The following is a 27,794-nucleotide window of genomic DNA, read 5'->3' as shown; positions in this document are numbered from 1 at the left end:
ATTAATTTTGTTCTTAAAACACGTATTTTCACTGTTACAAAGCAACCACAATCCTGCAGGTCCCGATAGCACGACAGCTGCTCCTGGCATCCATGGTGAAATGGCTCCTACCTCTTGCTCGTACCTCTACGTAAACAGAACCGAATTATTTTCACTGCATACATGTCCCCTCAGCATGGCACGGCTCCTTCACTTCGGCGTCTCCGTTCCTCCTGCCTTCTGCCTGCTCTCTGGCACTGGACGTTCCTCTCTGGTAGTTTCTGTTGCCAGCAAAACTTTTCAAAACTCTGCTTGCCTGAGCTGGACAAGGCACAGACACCTCCAGCCCTACAGTCTCACTTTATGCCAACCTGGGGAGATACTTGCCTGATGTTACAATGCTGTACAATCTAATTACTCCTAGCAGAACAATTTGTCTTTAAGGAAAATCCCGAGCCTGCCATATTCTATCACCAGCCTCCTTTGCCCTTTAAAAGTTTCATCATTAAGCATGTCCTTTGCTTTGCTCTGCACAGCCACCTGGCAAATGGAAAAATGGAGCTAAACCACTCTGCGTCTCCTACGAAACTCTTGCTTTTATAAAATGACATAAAAATGTTGTCACTGTTACAGACCTTAACAATTCCACAGAAAATTCTGCAAGCCTAAACCTGCTATCAACTAAACATTCCCAAAACATCGCTTGGATTCTGTCTCAAGTGAAGTGAAGCAGCAACGTACAGGTCGGGTGAAGAGGAAGCGATGCTTGGGCTCTGATGTTAGCACTCTTAATACAGAAGCAATTTACTGATCAGATAAAGGTAATGGTGTTAATCGAATCACAGGCAGATACCGACACGCTGACCCACTACCTAGCCCACTGGCAGTGTTTTGCGCTGCATTAGGAGATTAAAAGAGAGATTAAAGGCAGACGCTTTTTACAACGCAGCGTGCTGGGCTGCAGGATGCTCTCTATGCAGCTCAGACCCTGGCTTCGACCTGGAACCCTCCTGCCCTGTTCCTGCCATGAGCTTTGCACCACCGTGAGCGGCGTTTTCTGCCACTCCCAAAGGATGCTCACCCCCACTTCTGTTGTTAAATAAAGACAACAGCAAAGCCCAGTTAAAAAAAAAAATTGCTGCATCAAATAAACTATCGAAACACAAACAGTTCAGAAGGCAATCTGCTGGTACTAAGTACCAGTAGGTGTCAAAACCAAAACAAAACAAAAAAGCTTAATTATCACCCTTGTATTGGGGGGGAATTACTGCAATAATGGATGAGCGTGTCTGGACAGCTCACTGGGTTCTAAATCACACGAGTTTTAAATATGGCTTCAGACAGACGAAAGGAAAATATTTTGATTAGCCTGACAGAGAGCGTTGTCAAGAAAATTAAAGTAAATCTAGATAATTATATAAATAGATAATTAAAAGTAAATTAAAATGAAATGAAAAAAAGAAGGTAAAAAACTTGATGCAATTAATTTAATTATATATTCTTTCACTTCAGCAAATTATTTTTTTAATTTAATAATTCCTCTCGGGTACTGCAAATAACGGAACTGATTTGTGCTCAATGATGCAAACAGTTGCATAAACATGTATTAAAAGTCACCGGTTTTCATTTCAAATCAGTTGGATTGAGGCAGAGACAAACTCTGAGCGCAGGAAAGCCAGCACACCCCAGGTATCAGAGCCGTTCCCTGGCCGTGTCCCAGTCAGCTCCATAACTACCACACAAGTTCCACAAGCAAAACCCCATTTTCCAGGAGAAATAACATGCTCAAATTGTATACGTATTTTGCAGATTTCAAAGCTCATCCCAGTAGGAGATCTGTGGGATAACGAAATACTCTCTGCACTCAAATTTTCAAAAATCTGTCTTCAAGAATCTGTCTTAATCCCCGTTCTCTTTCTCCCTGCACAAACTATTATTTCAGGCATTGAATAACCAAACATACACTTTCTAAATCAATCAGTTGTGGCGTTATTTAAAGAAAAGCAAGTTCAACGGGAGAATGTAAAACAAGACCAAAAAAATACCAGATGGTTTCTCCCGAGTAAGCAGCAAAACATCTTCATTTGATCACAGCAGGTCCAGGCTGGGAGCAGGAGCTGGGCACACGTGCCCATGAGCCGGGGCGGTGGGAGCCCCGTGACCCTGACCGGGCACGGCACGGCACGGCACAGCCTCCTCTGCCAGCGCACACCTCAGCCAGACCAAGGTTGGCAGCCCAGCTGGTGAGATACATCTTGGAGGTGGACGTGGTGGTGACGATGTTCATAGCAAGGAGCATTATTTTGAAACCATGTATTATAACTTGAGAAAACCTGGGATCACCAAAAGCCAAGCTGTCAGTGTCAATCTGGTGCACTTGTAGTGTTTGGCACGGACGGACTCTAGACAGGGTTGGGAACAAGGGGCACGGCACAAAAATTTTCTGCTTTTAGAACATAAAATAGTGAGATTTTGTATGGATTTAGCTGTAGGAAGATCACTGTGTCCTGCAAAGGGGACTAAGCAGAGGTGTGGCCATTTAATGAGAGTTTAAGCAATGCACAGAGTGGTTCTTTCACTTTAATTGACTATTAAAACTCAAGCCTTTTAGCAATAACCTTCAAAGAAGACAGATGATATTTTTCTTGTTAAAGGGTAAATTAATGAGGATGACTATGTTAATGTAACAATTCCTCTGCAAGTGGGCTGGCCCCATGCTTCCTTAACAGTGCCAATTCACAGTGAATCTACGAAGACACAAATGTGATCGGCTTTGATGCGGTCAAGAAAGATGTCCCGGTTCTCAAGGATCACCACATGTTTCCACAGGAAAGCTTCAGCTATCCCTATATTTATCTATTTACATGGGGCATCTAATAAAAGAAATATAGATACACAGAGAGAGATAAAAAGTTTAATTTCATTGCAAGTTTCTTTCATGTAATCTTTCTAGCCTATCTTGATCCACAGCCTCTGCAAATCCTCTGAGGAACAGCTCTTTAATCTCAGCGTTTCACACTGCAAATGTGCAAATTAGTTTTCAGGATCTGCAAGCGGCAGAGGAATACTTCTGCAAGATGGCAGCAAACCTTCCAGAAGGAGGAGAAACAACTCTTGACTCATGGAAGATGAAAAGAGGGAGGAAAAAAAAAAATTAAGATTGAAAAGAAAAGAAAAGAAAAGAAAAGAAAAGAAAAGAAAAGAAAAGAAAAGAAAAGAAAAGAAATAAAAATAAAGGCTGAGCAGTCCTCACAGAGGTCAGCACTCAAAAGGCGCATCCTACAGGAATGAATTTCTTTCCTCACCTGCCTAATCCCTAAGCGATAGGCAAGGATGCGGTCCACAGCGTCGGGGTTCATCTGGGTCCACTGGAGACTGTAGGAGTAGACGCGGGGTCTGTTCTGCCACAGGGGGTTGTAGGTGTCGTAATAGAACTCGGGAGCATAGGCTTTGCCTGCAGGAGACAGGAACGAAAATGGGGAAAACAAAGAAAGCAGAGAAAGATCAGGCAGCCAGTTTTGGAACCAAGTGTTGATGCCCAGCCTGAACCTGCCCTTGAGTAATTTTGTTAAATACCTTCTTCCAGAAACACATTCTGGAATTATTTGCCGCCATCCATTTTTTTAAAGGATTCTAGTGGCAATAGTTTGCCTTTATCATTAAGTCACTCCTCAGCAGCATCCGTGGCCCAGGTGTGGGCAGGGGAGGGGAAAAATTAACTGAGCTCATAGCAGAGGCAAGCTGGAGTGATGGAACATGCCTTGGCACTAATTTTTCATGGCCCAGCTGACTAAAATAGAGATATCAAAACAAGCTGCACTACGCTGAGCAGAGGACTCAGTGACAGCTGCTGTAGCTGGCACAAATAATACAAAATTACATCCGTGAGCTGGAAATACAAGACAGATATTTCCAGCCACTGCTGCCTTCATCACATCTTCTCCTCTCCAGCTTCCCAAGTGAGAATGCACATAAGCCATCCTTCATAACGCCTCAGATGTGCATGCTATACAGTACATTATTTAGCTGAACATACTGATTTGCACTACAGAGGGAAATGACATCTTACAGTGCATCTTGGGTACACGAGTGTTTCACCAGAATGTTATTATATGAAAAACCTAACGATGATTTCCCAAACACACGATGAAGCATTGCTTGAATTCAGTAAATTTGAGTTTCCTTTGACTTAAACCCACGAATACCAGTGACACCTTTACATGTAAATTACCTCTGAAGCCTCTAGAGTATCCCATAATGAGTGATTTGTCTATAACAGCAAAACTACAGGCACATAATAACATCTGAGATGCAGCAGCGTAGCTGAGCCATCTAGACCGGGTGGAAGACATGACATAAGAGCTATAAGAGACCCAGGACCTACTAGAGCCATAGCTGGAGCTGCATGCACCATCCAAGAGCATCTCATGTACCACCAGGCACCTACATGCAGGCAAATAAGTTGAGTTCCATAAAGGAAGGCTATGAGTAGGTGTGGGAGAGACAGGGGTGTCTGCAATTAGAGCTGCCCCCAAAACCTTTGAGGGAACTTTGCTACACTGGAATGAGCCATTCCAACACACCCGAAAATATCTTGGTGGATTTGTCCTAAAGGAAAGTCAACCAACGTTAGACCACACACCAGTATGTGCCAAAGAGACGTAGATCAGTTTTCTATTTTTAAATTATTTTGCATTGATCTTTCCTTAGCATGCCATACCAACAATGAAGCATTACTTCTGTTTCTTAAACCAAAAAAGTTTGGATTGACTTAAGCTGAAGGAGGGTCGATTTAGATTAGATGTTAAAAAGAAATTCTTTACTGTTAGAGTGGTGAGGCACTGGAACAGGTTGCCCAGAGAGGTTGTGGAGGTCCCATCCCTGGAAGTGTTCAAGGCCAGGTTGGATGGGGCTTTGGGCAACCTGGGCTAGTGGAGGGTGTCCCTGCCCATGGCAGGGGTGGCACTGGATGGGCTGTGAGGTCCCTTCCCACCCAAACCATTCTATGATTCTATGATTCTATGATTCTATGACTTGAAACAAGTTTTAACAGCTGGATTTGTAGGAAGTGTTGTTAACCACCAGTTTTTGCCCTGACTGATACAATATGAACAAAACCCCAAGTCCAAGACTGACCAAAAAAAAAAAAAAACCAAAACCAGAAAAATTCAAAAACACCTGAGTACAGCCCTGAGAAGGACTTGGGGTGTTGGGGGATGAGAAGCTCAACATGACCCAGCAATGTGCGCTGGCAGCCCAGAAAGCCACCCGTGTCCTGGGCTGCGTGTCCAGCAGCGTGACCAGCAGGTCGAGGGAGGGGATTCTGCCCCTCTGCTCCGCTCTGCTGAGACCCCCTGCAGTGCTGTGTCCAGCTCGGGGGTCCCCAGGACAAGAAGGACATGGAGCTGTTGGAGAGAGTCCAGAGGAGGCCACGGAGATGATGCGAGGGCTGGAGCACCTCTGCTATGGAGACCTCAGGCTGAGAGAGTTGGGCTGGTTCAGCCTGGAGAAGAGAAGGCTCCGGGGAGACCTTAGAGCCCCTTCCAGTCCCTAAAGGGGCTCCAGGAAAGCTGGAGAGGGGCTGGTGACAAGGGCAGGGAGTGACAGGCCAAGGGGAATGGCCTGAAGCTGCAGGAGGGGAGATGGAGATGGGATGTGAGGCAGAAATCCTTCCCTGTGAGGGTGCTGAGGGCCTGGCACAGGGTGCCCAGAGAAGCTGTGGCTGCCCCTGGCTCCCTGGCAGTGTTCAAGGCCAGGTTGGATGGGGCTTTGGGCAACCTGGGCTAGTTGATGTCCCTGCTCATTGCAGGGGGGGTTGGACTAGATGGCCTTTAAAGGTCCCTTCCAACCAAAACCACTCCATCATTCTATGATCTTTCATGGAACAGGTCCATCCTTGCCCTGCCCAGCTCTGCCTCCTTTGCCTGGAGTTTCTATGCTTTGAGCTTAATACTGTTGGAAACAGGATGGGGGCAAACACAAACCAGGCTCTGCTGCGTTAAATGCTACATTTTGTCACTTGAATTATGCAAAAAGGAGACAAAACATGGGAAATCAAAACATTTGCAGATATTATCCTCCTGAGAAGGTCTAAAAGAGACTTGTCAATAGAGAAAAAAGAAGCAGAATGAGGTCTTTCCACCTCCCAAAGCTTACACCTCTGTCCTCCTATTTCTGCAGGAAGTTTGTCAGTGGGAGTAATTATGAAATGCAATGAAAAACAGGACAGCCTCACGGGAAGACATGGTCTGCCTGCTCATGTCGACCTGTGAGGGGGTATGCATTCATTACTCGCCTCCTTTGATTCAGACATTAGGAGCTTGTGCCAAAATGCACACTGTATTTAGGTATTTTCTCCTCAAAACTATTCTTATCTACAGGTGTAAATAGAGACGGATGGGGAGGAATTTTGACCTAGAAGTCTGAGAACTTCGATCATCAGAAAGGTAGTGAGAAGAGAGGAAAAGTGCATTAAAAAAAAAAAAAAAGGGACAAAGGAAAAATCATGTGAATATATATCAATCTTGTAGTTATTGATCAAGCTTTTATGTTTGGGTGTGTCATCCCCTCCAGCCATGCTTTTCTTTTCAAAGGATGAAAAGCCCTTTTAGCCAAGATATTTTTGCCAATTGCCCGACGAAGGTGCACATTCAATTAGACCGGAGTAGAGCAGATATGCTAGTGCTGAAGTAGCAAACAACAATACTCTGAGGAAAAGCAGCAAAGCAAAACTGCTGTTTTAAAAAATGAAATGTAAGATAAATGAAAAGAGGATCAGTGGTCGATAAGATTTGTTTTCCTTATTTATGTGCAGTAGAAATAATGGAGAAAAGCTCATGCTGAATGCAAATTACAATCTTCTCCCTTCTACTGCAGGTGGACATAATGGCATCTCTGAGGGTCTACAGAAAGGATCCATAATTAGACACTTGTCACAATATGGGCACTTGAACAACACAGTCACCTTTTGAGCAATAATGAGGACCCATGAAGAGTTGCATTATTCTAAATCCCTCTGAACAGAAGAGCTTTCTGGTGTGAATGGAGATGCTGAAAATTTAACAACACAACATTAAGACCTTAACTTGCGAACTTCAGAAGAAAGCCGGGCAGTTTTAGAGTACATAAAAAGCAGACGTTGCCTTTGGAGGAGCAGGAGCTATGAGACACGTAGGCAATCTGCCTGGGCTTGGCAGGTGTCCCCCGTCACCGTGACCATTTGCTCTGACTCCGGACAAACACCCCAAGCCTGCCCCCATCCAACCGTGCTGCTTCCAGAGGTGATGCTGTCCAGCAAAGATGATCCTCCACTGGAGAAATGAAGAGATGACGAGCAGTGTAAGAGATGTAGCAGCAGCCCTTGGCTGAGCACGGCTTAAGTGTGGGGAGGCAGCAGCTCACTTGGAGGAAACCACCGGCAGTAGAGGTCAGCTCAGCAGCCAGCTTCAAGCCCTGGTCATGCTTGGAAGATGTTATCGCATGTTGCCCACCGGGAGAGATGTTTCCAGCATGCGGAGTGTGGGGCTGCTGTCCCTCATAGCCCAGCTGGGCATCTCTTGGGGCTGCCAGCTCTACCCACCCCTGCCTTCCTCCCTACAGTAACGTCAGCCTCACCTTCAAAAGCAAACCCCCTTGTTTTGTTCCCAGTACAGGAAACATTTCCCTGGCTCACGTCATTTGCCCTTTTTAAGTAGAGGCAGCAAAAATGGCTTTCCTCTCACTCCCTTCAGCTTGTGCAGCACTCAAGGATTTATGAAAACACTTCAGGACAGGCAGGCAGAGCTCAGCCTGCCCGTGGGACCCAACCTCGCCAGGCTTCAGCTAACGGGAGGGAGCTGTGACCAACTGGCCACTCCTCCATCGCCCACTGAGGGGCATTTTGGTGCACTGGGAGGGATGCCAGGTATGCGCCGATTCAGATTTATAGGGAAAAAGAGTGAAACTCTTCCTGGTCCTCAGGAGGGTGCTGGCGAGAGGAGCAGCGTGCCATGGCCAGTGGTCCGGGGGTTAAAGGCAGGGGGAAGGCAGGGCAGCTTCTGCAGGCAGCTTCTACGGATCCAGGAGCGCCGCATCCCGGGAAAGGGCAGCCTCTTGCTGACATGTTGCTCCAGCAGGTCCCGAGGGGGGAGAGTTTAATGCCATGATATTTTTTGTGTCTGTTAAGGCAATCTGAAGTCAGGTTTAGAGCTCCGTTAACATGTACTAGTTTTAATTAATCCCTCCCTCTGTGCTCGCACTGCGGGAATCTGAGTAACTGTGATGCTTGGGGCTCTGCCAGGGAGACGATACATGACACAGTTTGATGTGGAGTATATTGTTTGTTTTCCTTTCTATTACTAGCAAAACATTTATTTCTTTCATCTTCTGAATAGGTAGCATGTGCAAAATAAAGATGGTTGGGATTGCGTGTGCAGGGAGGGTGGGAGCAGGGGAAGGAGAGGTAATACTGAACGCAGTTTTGCTCATCTGGGCTGGCCCCTGCATGAGACAAAAATGCATTGACAGACCAAATGTTTGTGTTTGAAGGCTACACAGCTAAAATAAAGTGTGAATTCCTCCCCAGCAAGTTTACAGAGGCCACCCAGCACGAGCAGCACAATTACACATCCTGCTGCATTTGTTGCTGTTGTTCCATCAACCTGAATGCATCTGCATACGAAGCCTACAATTATCAATCACAGCTAACTGCACTCCTGGGCACACGGGGGTTGTTCAGGATTTTAGCTATCTCCCTCCTCAGGTTAGCCCAAGGAGAAGAGAAAAAACCCCAGGACCCAACTCTCCACTCCCATTCACCTGGACTCCCGAGCACATCCCAGCCCTGCGAAGCTTCTGAATTGCAGAAACACCGCAGAGGTCTGCGATTATTGGCAGTGAGCAGCAATTTTTCCTTCTTGTGTCTTGAACTTCAAGAGGCCAAGCGGCTTTTTTTATTGGGCATTATCGGTGCATTTTCTGCATCTCTACTTAATGCCCAGCAGATCAGCAGCCCTGGAACATCCTACCTACAGACCGTCTTCCAGGGCAGCGGCCACAGGCTTTTCCAGAGAGCCCTCTGCTCTGTCCCTTATCATCGGAGTTAAAGAATATGTTCCAAGATGCACTGAGTGTGTGGACTTCCTCAGTTGAAGAGTACTTCAACTAGTGGATAGACAGCTAGGGACAACTTAAATATCTATATTCATAGGCAAAAAAAAACCCCAACAAAAAAAACCCGCTTACTGCCTGCAGACAGTAGCAGTTATCTGAGCCAGCTTCAAATGAGACAGCATCTGTACCAAAAGCGGTGTGGCTGCTCCGCTGACGTGCACAGGCAGGAGAAACCAACGTGGAGGCTGGCAAATCAGTTCTGAACTCAGGCAGAACGCGGAGGCTGCTGTGGTCCAGCGGAGCATTTCCCCGCACTCACCATCGGGTCTCAGCATCTCAGGAATAAGCACAAGCACCAAGATGGACGTGCCAGCACTGCTCCGCCATTTGGCGCCACGCACCTGCGGACAAGCGTTGTACAGCTTCTTGTAGGAGGAAGAAACTATTCATTGTATAACGAAGTGCAGAAAGCCCACAGAAAAATATATTTAACAATGATGAATTTGGAAAATACATCCATAAAAGTGTTTTATGTTAAGGCTGTGCTTCTCTTCTGGTGACAGGTTGCATTTGTTCTAGGTGCGCTCTCTTCAGTAACAGTTGTACCAGCGGTCCTTGCCACTGCACAAGCAGCAACTCCCCTCGAAGACGCACGCCGTGGGGATTTGCTGCACTGCTCAGCCTACACCCCACTGAAATGCACCCAGGCCTGGCCAGGAACGAAATTGTCCCTGGGTGAAGGTTTCATGGAAAAAATGTGGGATTTGGGAGAAGAGGAATGCAGCGCACTCTGCAGACGTGAAGGAGCAAGCCGTTTCCCCGTGGGGCAGTGGGAACACCCTTCTCCTCCCAAACAAACCTCCCCCCGAGCAAAGCCAGCCCAGGGACGGGACTCTGAAAGGGCTCAGAGCTGGCTGGGGACACCTCCCCAGGAGGAACAGCTCTGTGCAGCTAAGGCATCTCAACCGCCCTCACAAGCGAGGTACCAAGGGTGCACCAAATACATTCTGCTTCTTTCTTCTTTCCCAGCATGAAGCCCCCCACGAGGAACAGCAGTATCCCCAGGTTTCAGCAGGAGAACAGGGCACAAAGCAGTTTCCACCTCTGAGCCCCAATCCCTTCTGCTCTCGGTTTACAGAAATACTTCAGCACGGCATGGGTTACGGCAGGGCTTCCCCAGGCACTCTCTAACGCACAAGAACGTGCAGCTCATTTGAATATAACTGCTCTGATGCATTTGCCCAAGTTTCTAAGCAACAATTACTTTTTCATTTAACGTACAACAGCTGACCAAACCAGAAGCAGACACACGTGTTTTTCTGATGTACGGATCAGGTGACAGAAGCTCACCAGTATTAAAGAGCATACTCTAGCAGAGAGTGTTAAAACATAATTATTTTGTGATGGATAAGAGTCATCAAGTTATAAGCCTAGTTTTAGTAATTACTTATTTCATAATGAATCTGAGGCTGGATCAGGAAGAGGAACAAGCGCAATCTGTCACCGGTCCCACCGCTGCAGAACAAATGCACCACTCTTCCCCAGTAACATCCCTCGCACTCACGGAGCCCTTCTGCAGTCACTAGCATCCCTTGCGCACCTCATTGCGGGCAGCGTTTGAATTCCTCCAGACAATACATCCAAAATATTATCCACCGACTCTCTACCAGAGTAAGGTCAAAAATAGTATGGAAGACAATATGGAACTGATTTGTAGCAAACAAGCAAACAAACAGAAAAGCCACTTCAACTGCTTATCATTAAATTCATGCTACATCCCATTGCACTGCTGGGATCGCAGCAAAAGCTGAAGTACTGTCCTGAAGCACGTCGAGGCGCTTACTCAAATGGGTCCTGAACTGGGACCTATTCGAGGAACTCCTCAGCCAGGCACAGGAGATCTTCCTGTGGTTCTTTTCAGATCACTCAGTCATTTATCCCTCAGAAACTTAGCAAAATAAAACAATCTTCTAAAAGAATTGTTTCATTTCAGTTGCCAGTACATGGTTTCCAAAGTAACGTAAGAAATCACGAACACGCACTGCAAATTTACATTGTAATGAGTGCAAACACAACCCACTGATTTCAAGCAATGGCAATAAACTGAACAACGACATTCTCTCCCTAATTATAGCAGCTGACTACGTACCCCAGATGGAGTTTCAGAGTACCGGGTTAGTGTTTATGCTGGCTTGTCATGCAGAAACAAACAGTAGTAACCGTGCAGGCACAGCACCAGTAACAGTGACAGATTTAGTAGACACGCAGACAGAGCACTAAAGGAATCATTTCCGTGCGTTGCCTGTTTATGTTCCCCTTATCTTCATATCTATTTCTGCTCATTTGCTTGGCACTAGATGGTTTGCGAATGCAGCATCTTTGCCATCTCTGTTCCATATTGGTAGCACATATGCACTTTAGCTTCTCACGACAAGGAGATCAGTATAAGCGACGATCAGGGTGTCTTGCACTTCATAACAGCAGCTATAAATGTTCAGGGCAAAATAGAATAAAATCAGAGACGAGTTCAGCTTTTTTGACAAGTTCAGCTCCAGACCCTTCTATTTTTAAAATGCATGAAGAGTATAAATCCTAAACAAAACTATATGTTTAACTGCGTAAATTACTGGGAGACAGAGAGTTTATGAAAAATGCTGCCCTGTTTCATTACAGGATATATATTTTATGAAGGATTTTCAATAAGAAAGAGAAGATACTTTGTTCTTTATTTGCATATGTGAAAGGAAACGTACATCTTCTCCTAGATCTGCTCCTCCTCCCAACATAGTCCCAGTCCTGCAGCCAAATAATCCCCGTCACCTCCAGCCTCCCTGTAATCCCACACCTTCCAGCTCTCCGCATCCCTGGTTTGGACTTCCCACCATCACTGACCCTACTGCCTGTGCCCATCCATCCCAATCCAGGCTGGAAGGTGGCTGATACACAAGCAGTTCAGGATGAACAGCACAAAGGAATGTGTTTCAACATTTGCAAAAATCTCTCCTTATGATTTTTTTTAGCCAAAACTGCTCGCAGAGGTGAACATCCATTTTTGGTCCTTTCGGAAACTCCACCTGGTCGGGTGCCAGAACCACCTGCCCACCCTTGTTCCCCCCAACTTTCATAACAGCTTTAGTAAAACAAGTCTCCTCCTTATTGAAAGCTTGTTGTGCTTCACAGATCAGTCCCCACTGTGGCTTTCTCAGGGTCCTCTGCTCTCTTACACCATTTAGAGGGTCCACCTCAGTCCTCTTCAAGATTTCATGTGCTACCAGCTTCACACCAGAAGTTAACAGTGCTTTTCCTTCCATAGCAGTGTAGCTCTAACCAAACCAAAAGGTTGGCTTATTCTTTTCTCTAGCTACGCAGCTATAGATCCCCTCTTCCCCTTCTTGCAATCACCATCATCCTCACATCACTAAATTTTGGATGGTATTTTCAATTTGGAACTTCCCGTAGAGCCTCAAATCTTTCCATTCGCACTATTTTGGTGCGGGTTCCATCTGCACAGCATCGCTAAGGTATTGCCTGGCCAAAACTTGAGGATTCACAACAAACAGTGCAGACATGGCCTTCCCTTAGTCCTCCTAAAGAGTGACTTCCAGGGACTGGCATTGTTTGGAGTCAAATACAGAGCCTGAGAGATGCAGTTCTACTGTCTGTAGACCCACCTGTGAGACCAGGTAAATTCTGAAATAGTCATTTATCCTAGTATGGGAAAATGAACTCTGGTACTGCTGGTCAGGCAGGACAAGACCGAGCAGGCTGCGAAGCAAAGCCCGACCTAGAGCCCAGAGCACCAGACCATAAGCTGGGGCTCCTGCCCTACCAAAAGTAGTTTGCCCACGGGAAGGTCTTTGGGCTTTGGTTTCCAGGAAAGGACCATCTAAGCCATAACGGAACAGTTTGGCTGAGCAGCTGAAGAGGCATTTAAGTGCAGAGTAGTACTGAAGCTAGTGAAGTGCAAGCATTAATAATAAATAATCCCCACAAAGCAGGTGGATGAGGTTGCTCTTCTAGGGAATTCTTTACTGCAGGAACAGACCACCATGTATTTGTTGCTCCCAACACCTTGAACATGGGGATGACACTTTCCCACACTTTCCAGCAAAAGTCCCTTCCCAAGGGATATAAACATTTGCTAATACATTGCAACTTGCAGGGAAGGAATGATTTGGGAATCAAACTGAAATTCCGAATGCCTAACTGGAGCACAAATTTAAATGTATACGTAGTCAGCCCATCTCAAATGATTTAAGAGGTTCCCATTCCAGGTACAGAAAGGTCTGCTTCGAACCAGTAAACCAACATCCCAGCTAACACTGAAGCTAATATAAGTTTATACCATGGAGTATGCTAGGCATTTCATCCATGAGATGCCTTCTCTACCTGTCCTGTAATGATTTCTTCCCCTTTCCCTCCGGTTCTCCCGCACCGATCCCCAGCCTGGCACCTGCAGCCGCAGGACGGCAGCGTTGCGATGGAACGCCTCGCCAGCGATAACCAAACGTGACATCTGCTGGCTGAGCCGTGGAAGAGCTCACAACCATCTCCTCTGCAACTCCTCCTCCTCCCAACACGGGGTTCACAGTCAAAAGCATTGTTCCTTTCCACATGGAGACCAGGTCTCAGGAAGAACCACACACAACGTGTTGCAGGGTTTCATTTCAATTCATGGGGGCCTAACACGTCCGTGTTTGCTGACAAAAGGATTCAATACAATTTGAAATTAGGTTTATATCATGGTACAAGGTATTTGGATTTCCTTTCGAACAGGTCATGATAAGACGTGACCTGTGCGATGACATTTTGAGGGATAAATAAATCCAGTTTAGAACAGGCTCTGAAGCTGATTCACACACACAGCCCCCTTTTTATTGGCGAGCTTTCTGCAAGCTCACGTCCACATATAGACATATTTGCCGTAATTTCACAGAGTAATTTTTATAGACACATATACACACACTTACATATACCCTACATACATGCGTGCGTGCATGCATGCATGTTTGCAGACACGTGTCTATGCCTGACTAGAAAGTGGTTTCTAAAGCAAGGTGAAATACAGCTCAACAGAAAACAAAGCGGAGCCTCTGCTCGAGGTGGAGGCGGTAATTTACCTGTCGCTGAAGTGAACGCTACAGAAATCCCCCGGGATCTGCAGGCGTGGAAGGGGGAAGCAGTGTCACTTGCCGGTAAGTGCTAAAGACCTGATAAATGAAGGGTGGGTAAGGAAATGAAAGCCGTGTCATGCAGAGAGCAGGATGCTGTCCTGAAATCGTAAATAATAACATGTCACCACACGCACATAAAGAAAACTGGCCTCTGAGAGGGGGGTGAGGGGAGGAAGCCCTGACAGTGCCTGGCAAAACACGTATCTTGGGATGGGAGCACAGCACGGAGCCACAGAAAGAACGCTTGCAGCTGGGAGGTGACGCGGCTCTGTGCAGTCCTTTGGGAGCGACACACTGAACAGGCGGCAGCCGCTGGACCGGCTCCATCCCTCGCCACGCTGCTACCCCCGTCTGCGGGTGAGCCTGCGGCCGCCGCTGCACCCCGTTCCTGAGCATCCCCCCGCTGCCGGGCATGGCAGGTCGTCCTCCGCACCTGCCCCGCAGCTCCGTCCATCGGTCCCAGCTCAAGCCCTGCTCCTCTGCCGGGCTCCCCCGATGCTTCCTAAGCTTACCAGGACCGTAAGCTCTCCCCTCCTGGCACTCAGAGCCACGCGGCCACCTCACCCCGTCCCTTCCCTACCGCGGGCTCTCCAGTTCCCGGGAAATACAACAGCTTGTGGCTGCATCGATCCACTCCAGAACCAACATGCAATACCCTGACATCACACAAGCAAACAATCATTTTGGAGGAAGAAACTAAACAAAATGCCAGCCAGCAATAGAACTGCCCCTGCTTCCCACCGGCAATATGGCACTGCAGATTTTTGCTCCTCCCTGGGCGCTCGTCGGGCCAGCTCTGCAGTGGTGATGCTCGAGGGCTCCCTCCTAAATGCTCTTTAGTGCAGTTTCTTCAGGCTCTGTGGGACTGATTTACAGCAACCACAGCGCGCAGGCTGCTTCATGGGGAGGGCCTGGTTCAGCTCCAATATTAGTTGGGGCATTCCTCACTCCCATGTACCAGCTCCCCAAAAACACACTGTCAGGGCTGCCAGCAACAGAGAGCCAGCCCATGGAAGGGATGCCTTTTGCTCCTCTTCTTTTTTTAGGTCTGTTTATCCAACATAAAATAACTAGCACCAGCCCAGAGCATCACACTCAAGCACTCCATGTTCTCTAACTCTTGGGGTCACCGGTTTGGCCCCCAGACATAGACCTACAGCTCAGCTACCAAGAGCTCTCTACTTCAAAAGCTGCACCATTTCTCTTTATTACTCTAGTTGCACAAAGCATCCTGTGGTCAACAAGAATGCCTGTGTTTAGTTTTAATTATCAGTCCTCAGAGGCTGCTTAGAAACAACCTGGGACGTAGTGGTGAGGTAGGGAGGCAGCAGCGACGCTGTGCTTGGGGGCGTCTGGCTGCAGCTCACCTCCTTCACCTGGCACCACACTCTAGTAGCCCAAAACACTGCAAACCATGGAGGCCAAAAGGACATCAGACGTTTAGAGACATTCCTGGAGGTCACATCCACCAGTGCCTGAGAAGCAGTGGTTTCCCATCCCCCTGGGACGGCAGCTCAGTAGCCACCAACGGTGCCACGTGTCAGCAGACCGGGAAGCAGGAGATGCCAATGCCTCTGCTCAGCTCCAGGCTCATGCCGAGCACGTGGGACTGGTGACTGCTGCAAACGAGTGCCCAGGACCTGGCTTCTGGCCGTGATTCAGAAACACAACTAAACCCAAACAAACCCAAACAGTACGTGCAAGTAGTAGTTTTACAAGCGGTGCAATCCACTGCTGCATTCACAAGCCTTTCCTTTTTGGGTGAACTAACTTTATTTTCCTTGCTCCCCTAGGGCAGACTTGCGTTAATAATGAATAGGTCTGAAGCGCAGTGAAAACCTCAGATAACCCCTCCCTCTACTCCTCAAATTAGATACTTCAGCCTCAGCATGGAAATAATTAACTTCATTTTTCTCTTCTTACTAGATGACAGGATAAGCAGGGTTGAGATCCAGTAATAACACCTTGTCACCTTTGCTAAAAGGTCACATTTGGCACTGCCTGCTCCACTGATGACCTGCAAGAAGTAAACATCCCAAATTTCAAAACTCTGCCGAATTTGGAAATTAATTGTTAAGAAGGCAGTCTCTGGCTCAGAGTCCACTGCCCTTACTGGGCTTTGGACCAGGAGATTGGTGAAAAAAACCTGTTAACACAGTAAGAACTGTCTTTCATATTTGACCGCCTGCAGTTTAAACTGCCCCGGTCAAGCGTGTGGGATGGGGCAGCAATCTGCTTCCTAGGGGGCTGGCACAGCTCCTCGTAATTCAGATTCTCCACCAGCAGGAGCGAGTTCAGCGGGAAACAAAACAACATCGATACTCTGCATGCTTTGGAAAGGGTCTTTCCTGTTGTACATTTTTAGGAGCCGCTCTGGGCTCAGCAGCACTGTTATAAACTCCATGGCCTCCAAGGTCTTTAATTAAAACCAAATACCTACTGTGCATAGCAGATGAATGAAAAATAATATTTTTTAAATGGTAGTGATACTTCGGTAAAAACCACACAAGTGAGAACACAGGTGACGTATGGTCTTTGACTATTTTTTCCACTTCCTAGAGTTCCCAGCCATCCATGACCATCCCCAGACTGGCAAACTTGAGAAATCTTTAAACAAGTGGGGAGAGAAATTACTTATTCTGACATTTTTGCATGTGTTTCTGAATTAAGGTAGGCATTGACTAGATAACATTTAACCAAGGTAGAGTCTAGCTTCTTATTCCTAAGGTCTGAGCGTACAACAGAGCTCTCACTGCAGCCGGGAAAGCTGTGGTTGGACTATGGAGGGCTGCTGCTCCGAAACCGGAGGGAGATGTGGAGGACAGTTGAGGAGCAAACAGTGCTCCAAGAGACAAAACCCAAACAAAACCAAACCTGAAGAGGACACGTCCTGGAGGAAAAGATGGTCCATGACCAACGATCCATGGGAAACAGTCTCCCCGTGAGGTGATGCTCGCAAGGCGATGAGGTGCATAGGAATGTACTTCAAGTTTCAGACCAAAGACACCAGGGGTGTGTGTAGGGAAATAAAATAACACATTGCCAGTTTAACTCCAGACGTGAAATTGGGATACGAGCCTATTGTTATCAGTGACATCGCAAGAAATTGTCTCCTGTCCTTGGGAAAGATATAAATGTTACTGCAACCATCATTAAGCTTTACATGAAAGATTGTAATTTATATAGTCAGTTTATAGCCTGTAACATTCATTTAGACTTACTGGAAAGCTAATAACTTATAGCTAATAACTTATAGTCAGCTTGTAATCAAATCTTCCTTAGAGAAACAGTGCTACAGACAGCAAGGATTTACAGGTAGGTTGTATGGGTGTCTTCATAAAGAAATAAATTAATTCTAACAGTAATTTAAATCACTCGCTCTACCAGCTCTCTCCATATTTAAATCTAACAGTCCGTGGGTGCTAGAGGAGCTTCAGCTCCATGCAGGCTCTCAAAGCCCTACCTCAAACTCACAGTTCCTCACCAAAACAGACAGCTTTTTCCTACCAGCCTGGAAGGGCCCAGCCCATGATATATATTTGTACTGAGAAAAGGGAAAACAACATCCCGAGCTCTCAGTGATGTTAAACACCTGGTCATTTCACCCCTCAACTTCCCTGTAATAGTCTCCCACCACTGTCAAACAAGACACCGATATTCCCAATGCCACCAGGCGTGCAAAGCATCCATGTCCTGCAGAGCGACCGGGACATCTCTTGCAAACTCCACAGGCACCACACGAGCACATGTGCCCATTTTAACAAAATGACCAGTAAAAAAAAAAACCCAGAAGAAACAGGTCAGACGAGGATCAGCTATCCCAGCTGTGCTCAGAAACTTGTCTACAGAAATCAAGGACTTTGCTTCTAACACTGCCTCTGTCCTTACCTGCTGCTGCCCTCTGCACTTCTGCCTTATCCAGGCATCCAGATCTTGAGCGTCAGCAGTCCTGGCAAATGCTAAGCCATCTGCATGCAGGCAAAACCCCTGAGTACAACAGCAGTTATGAATGTGTCTGCACAAAGCGGCATAAAAAAGATGAAAATGCAAATCATGTAAATGGCTTGCATGCGTAGTGTCCGAGTTCCTTCTAAGAAGGGAGGATTGGGAAGACACGGCTCAGTCTGGGGCACACGTCAGGACATGTCCCAACCAAGATGCAGTGAGAGGATGGAGTGGAGGTGTTCTCCACTCTTGGGAGTTTCTCAGGAGAGCAGCCGATGCTGGGGACTGCCCCGGGCAGGTCTGTGGGCGACCGCAATGGGGTGCCACCCAGATCCCGGAGACAGAACCAGCAAACTAGCTCTGCAATAGAGAATAAACCCACACCAACACAGTGCTGGGCTTCTTCTCCAAACCCTACCTGAAATGCCAAGAGGTCTCCTGTGTGTTGGGGAGCAGACAAGCCATGCAAGCATCAGCTGCAAGCGCTGGTGTCTCCATGCAGCCCTGTGAGACTGGGCCAGCCCATGCTGGCAGTGGATCTCTGCATCGGATCGGGTGTGATCCACCATGTAGTGCTGCCCAGGGTCAGCTCAGATGCGCTGTGGAATGCTCCTCCAGCCAGGTGAGAAAGAGCAGGCAGCCCCAATGGTCAAAGACAAAAGGACAATGTGGGCTCAGAAAGCAAGAATACTTTGCAAAATCATTGATTTCGAACCAAATAAGGTTCGAGCAACCTATATAAAGTTCTGCCCACAAGTTACGAGAACTGCAACTGGCAGACGGGGTATTAATAAAGCTGATTTTAGAAACGGGATTGAAATTGTTTTTAAAACCTGCAATTTCAACCAATTTTCTCCATTTTTAAACATTGCATCATTTTCAACTAACTTTAAGGAAACCCTTGGCTGGAACTGATTTTCATCATACTATTGAAAAATGGTAGGATAAGTCACCTAGAAAGAAATCACAGGGTACAGTTCAAACTGGAGGTGAACACAGAGGCAAGCAATACCAGATGAATGTGAGCAAGAAGTAGCCAAACACAAAGGCAACGTTGGATTTGGAACTTCACAGAAGAGGTGGCAAATGAAACATGTAAGTGTCCCCCACAACTTTTCAGTGAATTCAGTGGGACTTTCTGAGACCCAGAGTTTAACTGGCTGGACGGAACCATTATATTGGACATATTATACCATATAATTAATGCAGAAGTAAATATAATTGTACTAGAGTTTCTTCATTTCATTTTGCGTTGTCCTTCCACACAAAATTATCTTCAATTTCGGGGCAAATAGTGAATTTGCAAGACAACGTAAAATTTCTATGTTATTTTGTATCAACCTTGCGCATGGCGTGCATTCCCTTGCAGTGAAGTGAGGTCAAAGGGACCACCCAAGAGACTCAGAGGGCTGGCAGAGGGGTCCTGCCTCCCAGCAGCCGGGTCTGTAGATGCAGCATACAGGAGACAGACAGCACTGAATGCCAGCTTTAGCAGAGGGACAGCTGATCCATCCTCACTGATGCAGAAGGTTATAGCACATGGGTACGTTGCAGCCTGGTCCCCAAGAAACTAAGGAGGAAGGCACAAAAACCAGGCGGTCCCTATCTAAATCACAGTCATAGGCAAAGATCTCCATCCTTTCAAATCCCCGCTGTGAATATTGCATCCCTTTTAGGCGAATGAACCACGCTGATATTTAAACATGTTGCTTCTGTGTCCCCAAACAGGCTTCGAGAAGATCTCTGCATGTGGCAGGCTTTGGTCCATGGCTAGATGCTAGCTTGCCCTCAAGAAGCCTAGATCCTTGTATACTCATTTTTTCTTTGACTAAACCCCTGGATTTCACCTGTGAGCAAGTGAAAGCCTGGGCCTGGCCTCAAAAGTCCTGCACTCAGGGAATGGGGCTCCAAAAAAAGGCAGTTTATGCTCAAAGTTCAGGATAACCTGCTGTAATCCATCACAAGCTGATGGTTTCTCAAAATAGCTATGAAACACAAGAATCAGGCAAAAAAACCCCAAACAAGTATGCTACTTAAAATTTCTGTATGCACAGGTAATTTAAATCCAAATTGCTGGCTTCCATCTGTGCTTCTGCCTCTTCTGAGGTTCAGCTATGCCCAAAGACTGTCAGCCAGCAAGGCAGCTGTATCCAGTAACTACTCAAAAGGCAGTCTACAAGACAGGAGTCACTGAAAAAAGTCTTCAATCTTCTGCTGCTCTTGCTAATGCCAAAGTTTGTTGGATAATTTACACAGATTGTTTTGCTCATCAACACAAGCAACAAGAGAAGGGGTAGGGTTGTTTTGTGCTCTGGATGATGGGCAGGAGCGTATCCCTGAGATCAGAGCTCCTAATTCAATAAAACACACAACTGTCAAAGCGGTCTTGAGTCTTACTACAGCAAAGAAGCCAGTGACACAGTGTGGATAAAAGGTCTCAGAGGAGTTTAATTAATTTAAACTGACTGTTACTCCACCAAAACATCAGAGCTGTACCAATGCTCATGGGTGTGGCTGCACCATTCAAGAAAAGTGCATTATCCGACGATGAAGTGTCGTTTCAAACAGGATTTTAGGTTATGAATCTCCAACTTACTTTTTTTTTTCACTTTTTTTTCCCCTATTACCTCTCTTTATTGCCACATTTCCGTGTCAGTCTGTACTGTTCCTGTTTCAAGCGTGTGAAATAATTGTGTTTTAGTTGCCCAATCTGACGTGGTTCAATCATTTTTGGCAGTAGGCGCCTTGAAAAACAGCACTGCTCCTCTAGCCAGCCCTGCTGTGGAGTTACACATAAGTGAATTTTTTGTTAAGTAAGTCTCAATTTCTAACTATAAAAAATATGCTCAGGATGATTTAGGAAAGGACATAAATCTTTTCTTTGGTCAGAAAATAGTCTTATTAATAGTCCATGGATTATGTCACATGACTTGTACTGGGACATGCTATGGTCTGAAGGTGTTTTATCAGTACTTTCTTGGTGCCAAAAAAGTTCTCTTCTATTGAGAGAATCTCTTACATTGATTGATTATAATCTGTCAGAGGCTTGTAATTATCTTACATAATTTTGTTATACTGAGGTAAAAAAAGCAAAATATCTTCAGCATCAGCCAGTATCTTTACATCATTTTTTGGTATTAAAGAAAAAAAAAAAGAGTTTAGTTTAGAACTTTTAATCAGTTTTGTTTCCTTTTTGGCATGGTTCTGTATGGAATTGGGCTGGGACCAAAAGCCAGCAGACTTCGAGGCTGCTCAGACCCTGCCGTCAGACAGAACGGGGACGTCCCTCCCATTTTGCCTCAATGCAGCTGGTAACAGTTTGACCAAGTTTTGGTAAATCTAAAATATCCCTCAGCTGAGGAGCGCTGCAGGCTGCCTCTAGAAATCTGTACAGCATGACCTCCAGTTTGAAAGGGAATGGAAAAATTGCGAGGGGGAAGAAGCAAATGCCGCCAGCATCGTGCAGGGCTTTGGGGACACGAGATTTGGCACCTTGCTTTGCTGTTCTGTGAAATGATTACCGAATCAGGGTACGGCTCAGCCCCATGCACTTATTTAACATCCTGCTGCCATCGGTCTGTTCATTTGTGGGGTTTTTTTTTAATGTGCGGAGAGGAGAAGGAGGCTTTAAAACACCAGGAGATGCCATTAGCAGCCATTCACGCACCGCGGGCTCATTGTGCCAACAACACTGCCAGCCTTGTTGGAGGGACGGGGATAATAAGCTCAGTCCCAGATTGCTTCTCAGAAACCTCCTCGTTGGGAGGGTTGGGGGGTTTTTTTGGCCTAGAAAGTTGCAGGGAGGTAGAAGCTGCTGGAGAGGTAGCAGGGAGCCGTCCCAGCACAACCCTCGCGTGGCGTGCCGGATGCTGCCGGTGCAACGTGCTTCTACCCTTGATGCGGCCACCTGAGAGTCAACAACGCTCCTCAAAAAGAGCCAGGAGTTGCCTTGTGCGGAGACATACATCATGGCCCCGAGATGAAAAACACAGCAGAAGACTGATGTACCCTCCTTTGGGGACCCTGCCACAGCGTGTCCAGCACGGCCAAGAGCAGGCAGATGTGGCCAGCTGACACAGTGCTGCCAGTCTTGGGGACAAGGAACCTGCCTCAATACCACCAAACAGAAGCCAACGGTGGTGCTGAACCACAACAGAAGATGCAATAAAGAAACCGGCATATTGAAAAGAGATGCTCAAAGTTAATTATCAGGACTAAGTGAATAACGTAACTGTTGATTCTAATTTTAACTGAAAATGAAAAGCAAATTTTGCTTGAAATCAAACAGAAATCGATGTTTCCCTCTGCTTTTCCTCTTAAAAGCTGAATCCTGAAACAATTCAGCGTCGAAGACAAGATTCCTCTGGTCCAAAACACTCACCCTGGAAAAGAGGGAAGATGGGGAAAGACGCTGCTACTCCCTCTTTCCCAGCAAAATCCTTTCTCTCTTTATCTGAGCTCTGAAATGAGCCAATTCCCGCGCTACGATGTGTGTTGAGTTGGCTTTGGGGAGAAGGTAGGATGAGGGTGGATAAACTTTCATCCTCTCCTGCTGATTTTGTTTTCTCTTTCATATACGGTATTTGAACTTAAAGAGCAACAGAGATGTTGAGGTGTGCTCGACCTCCCTCAATCACCGTTGTGCTTCCCGTGGCAGATGCACTCCATGGCCACCGCCTTCCTAAAATGAAAGCATGAACCTGTCAATTGTCCTGGATCTAGCTCATTATTTTATTTAGTTATTTTTTATCCTCATGTTTTTTTCCATATTTCAGGTTGATTTAACAAATAGCTATGTCACTGACCCAACCCTCTGCTCCGGAAAGTACCACTCCTGCATCCAGAGGGCTCTTCCCAGAGTACACATATATTCTTACCGGCCACAGAATTGAGGGGAAAAAATAACCTTGTTTTAAAAGATCTAATAGGACCTCATTTCTGGATTCATATAAATTATTTAATTAGCACAAACGTGAATTCTGCAGTTGAGGAAAAAAACCCTATGTTTTGCTGCACTACAGAAGCTGTTTTGATGTTTGATTAGGTTTTCTTTGAACTCAGCAATTTTTTAAAAAAATACTCCATTTTACTGGGTTTAACCTCTCTGACTTAATTTTTGAAGGCCCCCATTTCTTTCTCATTCTGTTAAAAAGCCATTTCAGTTGTGTTGTATGTAAGGATTTGTTTGGTTTGTTTAAAAAAAAAATTATCTTTTGTTAATATTTGAAATTTTTCAGGACAGTGAATATTCCTTCTTGTACAAATGTGAAATGCTTAACACAATGCAGATAATACCTCGCAGCTAATAATAACACAGAACAAGCAACAGCAGATTTTGGTCAAGGCATGAGCTGCATCATGACCAAAGGTGGCAGTTCTTTTTAACTCTAAGAACTGAAACTTTTTTTCCTCTGGAAATTCATGTACGCTCTGGAAAATAAATATTCATGGCAAAAATGTTCCTGTAGTTCATCTGCAAAACCCCCCACCTCCTGGATAACCTATATCATTTAAACATACTGCACCCAAATAGCAGGGCTGCGCTGCCAGCTCCTTCCTTTTTATTTGGCATTTTGAGACTACCCAAAATTACTGACCTAATTAATGTGTTTGACGGATCAGCCATGATTTAGATTCTTGGCAACACACTCATTTACATTTACTTCTCAAAGGAGAAGAAAAAAGATTCCCTAGCTATACTAACACAGCATTTTCTCCAGAAAACCAGCACAAAAGTTGCTTTTTTGCGGTGTTTTGTTGTTTGTTTTTTTCTTTTTAATCAGATTTGATTTAATTCTGTTTACTGGAGAAAGTGGCACCACTAAATACAGGTGAGTTTTCAGTAAAGCTCCCCTCGCAGTCACGTATTAAAACATCAGAACCAAGCAGCACTGGCTCTTAACTGAAAATCCAGCTGCTACAGAAATGCCGGTACGCCAGTCTGGGGATGCTGAGTAACTCAGCATCTGGCCCTGAACCCTGTTCTCCAACCTATCTCTAACCTTCCCCTATTTTCAGGAGCTCGCAGACATCAGCTCCCCCCATCACACAACGATGAGGTCACGGGGTTGACAGCATTGCAGTGCCAGACCCCACATTTCTGCAGCGTGCTGGAACTCGATTTTCTGAAGAACACAGCACGCGTGGGCAAAGGCAGCGTTCCTGGAATGTACCAGTCTGAGGAGTAATCGAACTGAACAGACGCTCGGGTTTAGTTTAGGTGGAGACACTGTGCCTTCATCGCTTCTCCCGTTAGCTGTCCTGGCTGCACCGAAGACGGCTCAGAGAGGTCACCGACTTGCAGGCATGGCTTGACTGTGGCCAGGACTCTCCTCTGCATTAAAGCACATGGAAGAAATCACCCCTCTGTCACTATGATATTATTAAAAGTGTATTTACTTTCTGGGGAGCAGATACATCCAAATCCAGGCTGATAATCAGATGTGATCATTTCAGTGGGATCCTCACCTGAAGGCAAGCCGTGGGCAGCGACGCAATCCCTACGGCGGATCCCTACAGCCCGGCCATCTCACGAGAGGCACAAAAGAGCGCGTGGGTATCTCCAACCCAGCGTTACACCGGTCTCTTCCAGGGACTCCTGCTCGGGAGGAAGAGCTGGGCTGGAGCAGCTGGCATCGGCGGATGACTTCACGTCCCCGTGCTGCCGGGCACTCGCACATCCCAAGGAAGTCAACGCGCTCTGTGCTTGCTGACAACCACGAAAATAAGACAGCTGGTCTTGCCAGCATTGAATTGTTAACAAAAAAAAAAAAAGAAAGAAAAGAAAAAAAAAGGGGAAAAAAAATGCACTGTTCTCCACTTTTGCATGGTTTTAAAGCAATTTTCCAAAACAGACATCATTGTGATAGCATCTCTGTTCAGGCTGTAAATCAGCAGTAAGGAGATGAAAATTCAATCTGAGGCTCTCAATAACACTACCCAAGAGAAGATAAAGAGCAAAGGGAACCGGACCTCAGTCTCAGCCTTGCACTCCGGCAGATTTCAAAAGGATAACCATCAGAAAATTGGCCATTAAAGCAAAGTATCTGAGTGCCTGCTGACAGACGGGAACGCACCGCTGAACGACCCAGGGCCAAACTACCAGAAGTATCTCAGCGGTTCAGGAAAATGTCATGGCTAATCTCGAGGTAGATGAAGAATCTGAAAGCAATAAGTAGGTTAGTGCTCCGTGAGCCAGCAACCAGCCACAACTGACCCGCACAAATGCAGGCAGAGTCCAAGCAGCACTTTGATTTCAGAAATGTCCTCAGACAACACGTACGTGCTCCAAGATGATTTGGACGTTAGAGAGTAATGCTAAATTGTGTTATTTAAAGTAATCTTTATGACAGGATAATGAATTAGAAAAATAAATGATTTGTCTAATACTCAAAGAAGGTAAAATAGAGGATTTGGAGGCAGGGAGCAGGTGGAGCACAGAATTGTGATGGAATACAGGATCAGAGAATCCCAGAATCCCAGACTGGTTTGGGTGGGAGGGGACCTCAAAGCCCATCGAGTTCCAACCCCCTGCCATGGGCAGGGACACCCTCCACTAGCCCAGGTTGCCCAAAGCCCCATCCAACCTGGCCTTGAATAGGATAGGAGCATCCAAGCACCTGACAGCACAAGTCAGCTATTTTAAGAGAGATTTTTGCATACGTTGTTGGTGTATTTGTGTGGACATTCTTTGACCTCATGTGACTTTTTTTTTCCGTGCTCTGAAACCAGCGTGGGCTGTGTGGAGAGAACAGAGCAGACGAGGAAGAGGATGAGACGGGCGAAAGTTGGGGGACGAGAGGACGACTTCCCGCAGTCCCCCTCCCCTCTTCATCCTTCTGTCTCTCCCATTGTTTGAGTACTAAATTTGGCTTAAGCTGGAGGGAAAGGATATAAAGCATCTACCAAATACTCTAAGGGAGAAAATGGCTAAATTGAATTTTCTCGTAACGTGGCAGAAAGCTGGCGAACACCCGCTCTGCCGCTCTGCGCTGCCCTCCAGCAGCGGCCCCCGGGGTGCCTGGCTGCAAAGACAAGCCCTGCTCTGCATTGAGATGATAAAACAACAAAAAACCAAACTCAGTAGGAAAAAAAAGAAAAAAAAAAAAAGAAAAAAAAGGCTGAAATAAACAAACAGGAATAATAACACTGAAGAGAGGATCTTTAGATTAAAAATTAATGGCAGCTAGCTAACGGGCACTAGCGCATTGCTGCAGGGCTCCCGCATACCCGGGCGGCGACTTGCTCGAACAGAAAGGACGCAGAGGATGGCTGCAAGAAGGCATTGGGGAGATATCACAGTATTAGAGAAGCAGATAGCATAAACTGGGAAGATTTTGATTAAAAATAAAAAAAATCCACCAACCCTCAAGCCCTCTGGTACTGACTCTACACGACGAATTTTGAATTCACCAAAGTGGATCAGTTTTCTTTAGACTTCAGTCGAACCAGGGTTTTACCCTGCCAAAAATATCGACAGTAAACGGTTTGGAGGAAAAATGTCACATATTAAAAGAAAAAGATAAATATTTAAAAGAACAAAGCAAATATAATTTCTTAATTCCCACTGAGGGAAACGCACATAAGAGAAACAGAAGTGCGTCTACCAAGGAGAATATTTGATTTATTCTAAGAAAAGAAAATGTCTGTATTTCCAGCACAGCACTTGCCTTTCCCATATAAACTTCCTAAAAGACCAACAGCTGTCCCTAACCTGCCCCAGTAACACGCCTGCGATTTACCATTTACCACTCCGCTCTGATTTTTAAAATTGGAGGGACACTACCTATTGAACTGAACACATTTTTGTCCCAAACAAATGGGCTTTAGCATTGCTAATCTAGAAACACTTCACAGTGTAGAATGCAAAGAGAAAAAAGGAAAGATATTTTTTCAGATTTCATTTTTCATTGGCACCTTGTGTTAACTGACCCAGGATGGCCAGCCCTGCAGTCAATGTCCCTGTATATTTATTGAGGACATCAGCAGGAGAGAAAAAACCCACAGTTTTAAGCCTGAAAAATATAACTGGAAATGTTCCTATTAATGAGAGAAGGTGAGAGACAGGCCTCAGTATATGAAATTACTGTAATCTGATTCTTGAGCCTGATTAGATTTCAAGCAGATGCCTGCCTTTAAGTCTCGACCGGGCAGCAGCCGATGATTTGAGGGGTTGGGTATTTTCAGCACAGGCAGGTGCATCCATCCTGGAGGATGCAGGGAACGGGGCAGGAATCCTGCCACCTCCTTGCTCGGGAAGCTACAAAGCCCGTTCGGCAGCACTGAACCTTTTCCTATCGACAAGCCGACGTGATTTCCTCCGAAGTCTCCAAGGAAAGAGCCAAGGAGCTTGCCTGCAGTAGCTGCCCGCAGAGCCTGGACTACAGGAGCACAGCCACTGTCCTCGAACACGGCAGGTAAGGCTTTGACCACTGGTCGGAGGCTATGGGCTAGCAAGACTCACACCCTGGGTAAAATAACAGCGCAATTACTGTGAGGCTCTCCAGACAAAGAATTAGAGCATAAAATCCCATTATTGCTCCCCACTTGCGGGGGTGTGAGGCTCGTGGGGTTGCGTGGCAGAGGCTGTCCTTTCGGTGGGGCAGG

The 27,794-nt window shown here is 46.1% G+C and overlaps 1 protein-coding gene across 1 annotated transcript in view; it reads right to left on the bottom strand.

Moving 5' to 3' along the window:
* Nucleotides 1-27,794, bottom strand: part of MDGA2 (MAM domain containing glycosylphosphatidylinositol anchor 2) — a 391,532-nt gene that overhangs the window by 54,149 nt on the left and 309,589 nt on the right. The window contains exon 11 of the mRNA XM_054827962.1: nucleotides 3,285-3,433. Within this exon, the coding sequence (XP_054683937.1) occupies nucleotides 3,285-3,433 (149 nt within the window). The remainder of the gene's footprint in view (nucleotides 1-3,284; nucleotides 3,434-27,794) is intronic.

Source organism: Grus americana, chromosome 5 (assembly GCF_028858705.1).
Source record: "Grus americana isolate bGruAme1 chromosome 5, bGruAme1.mat, whole genome shotgun sequence".
Lineage (NCBI taxonomy): Eukaryota > Metazoa > Chordata > Aves > Gruiformes > Gruidae > Grus > Grus americana.
Note: the sequence above shows the minus strand (reverse complement) of the source record. Positions and strands in the feature narration are given on the sequence as shown.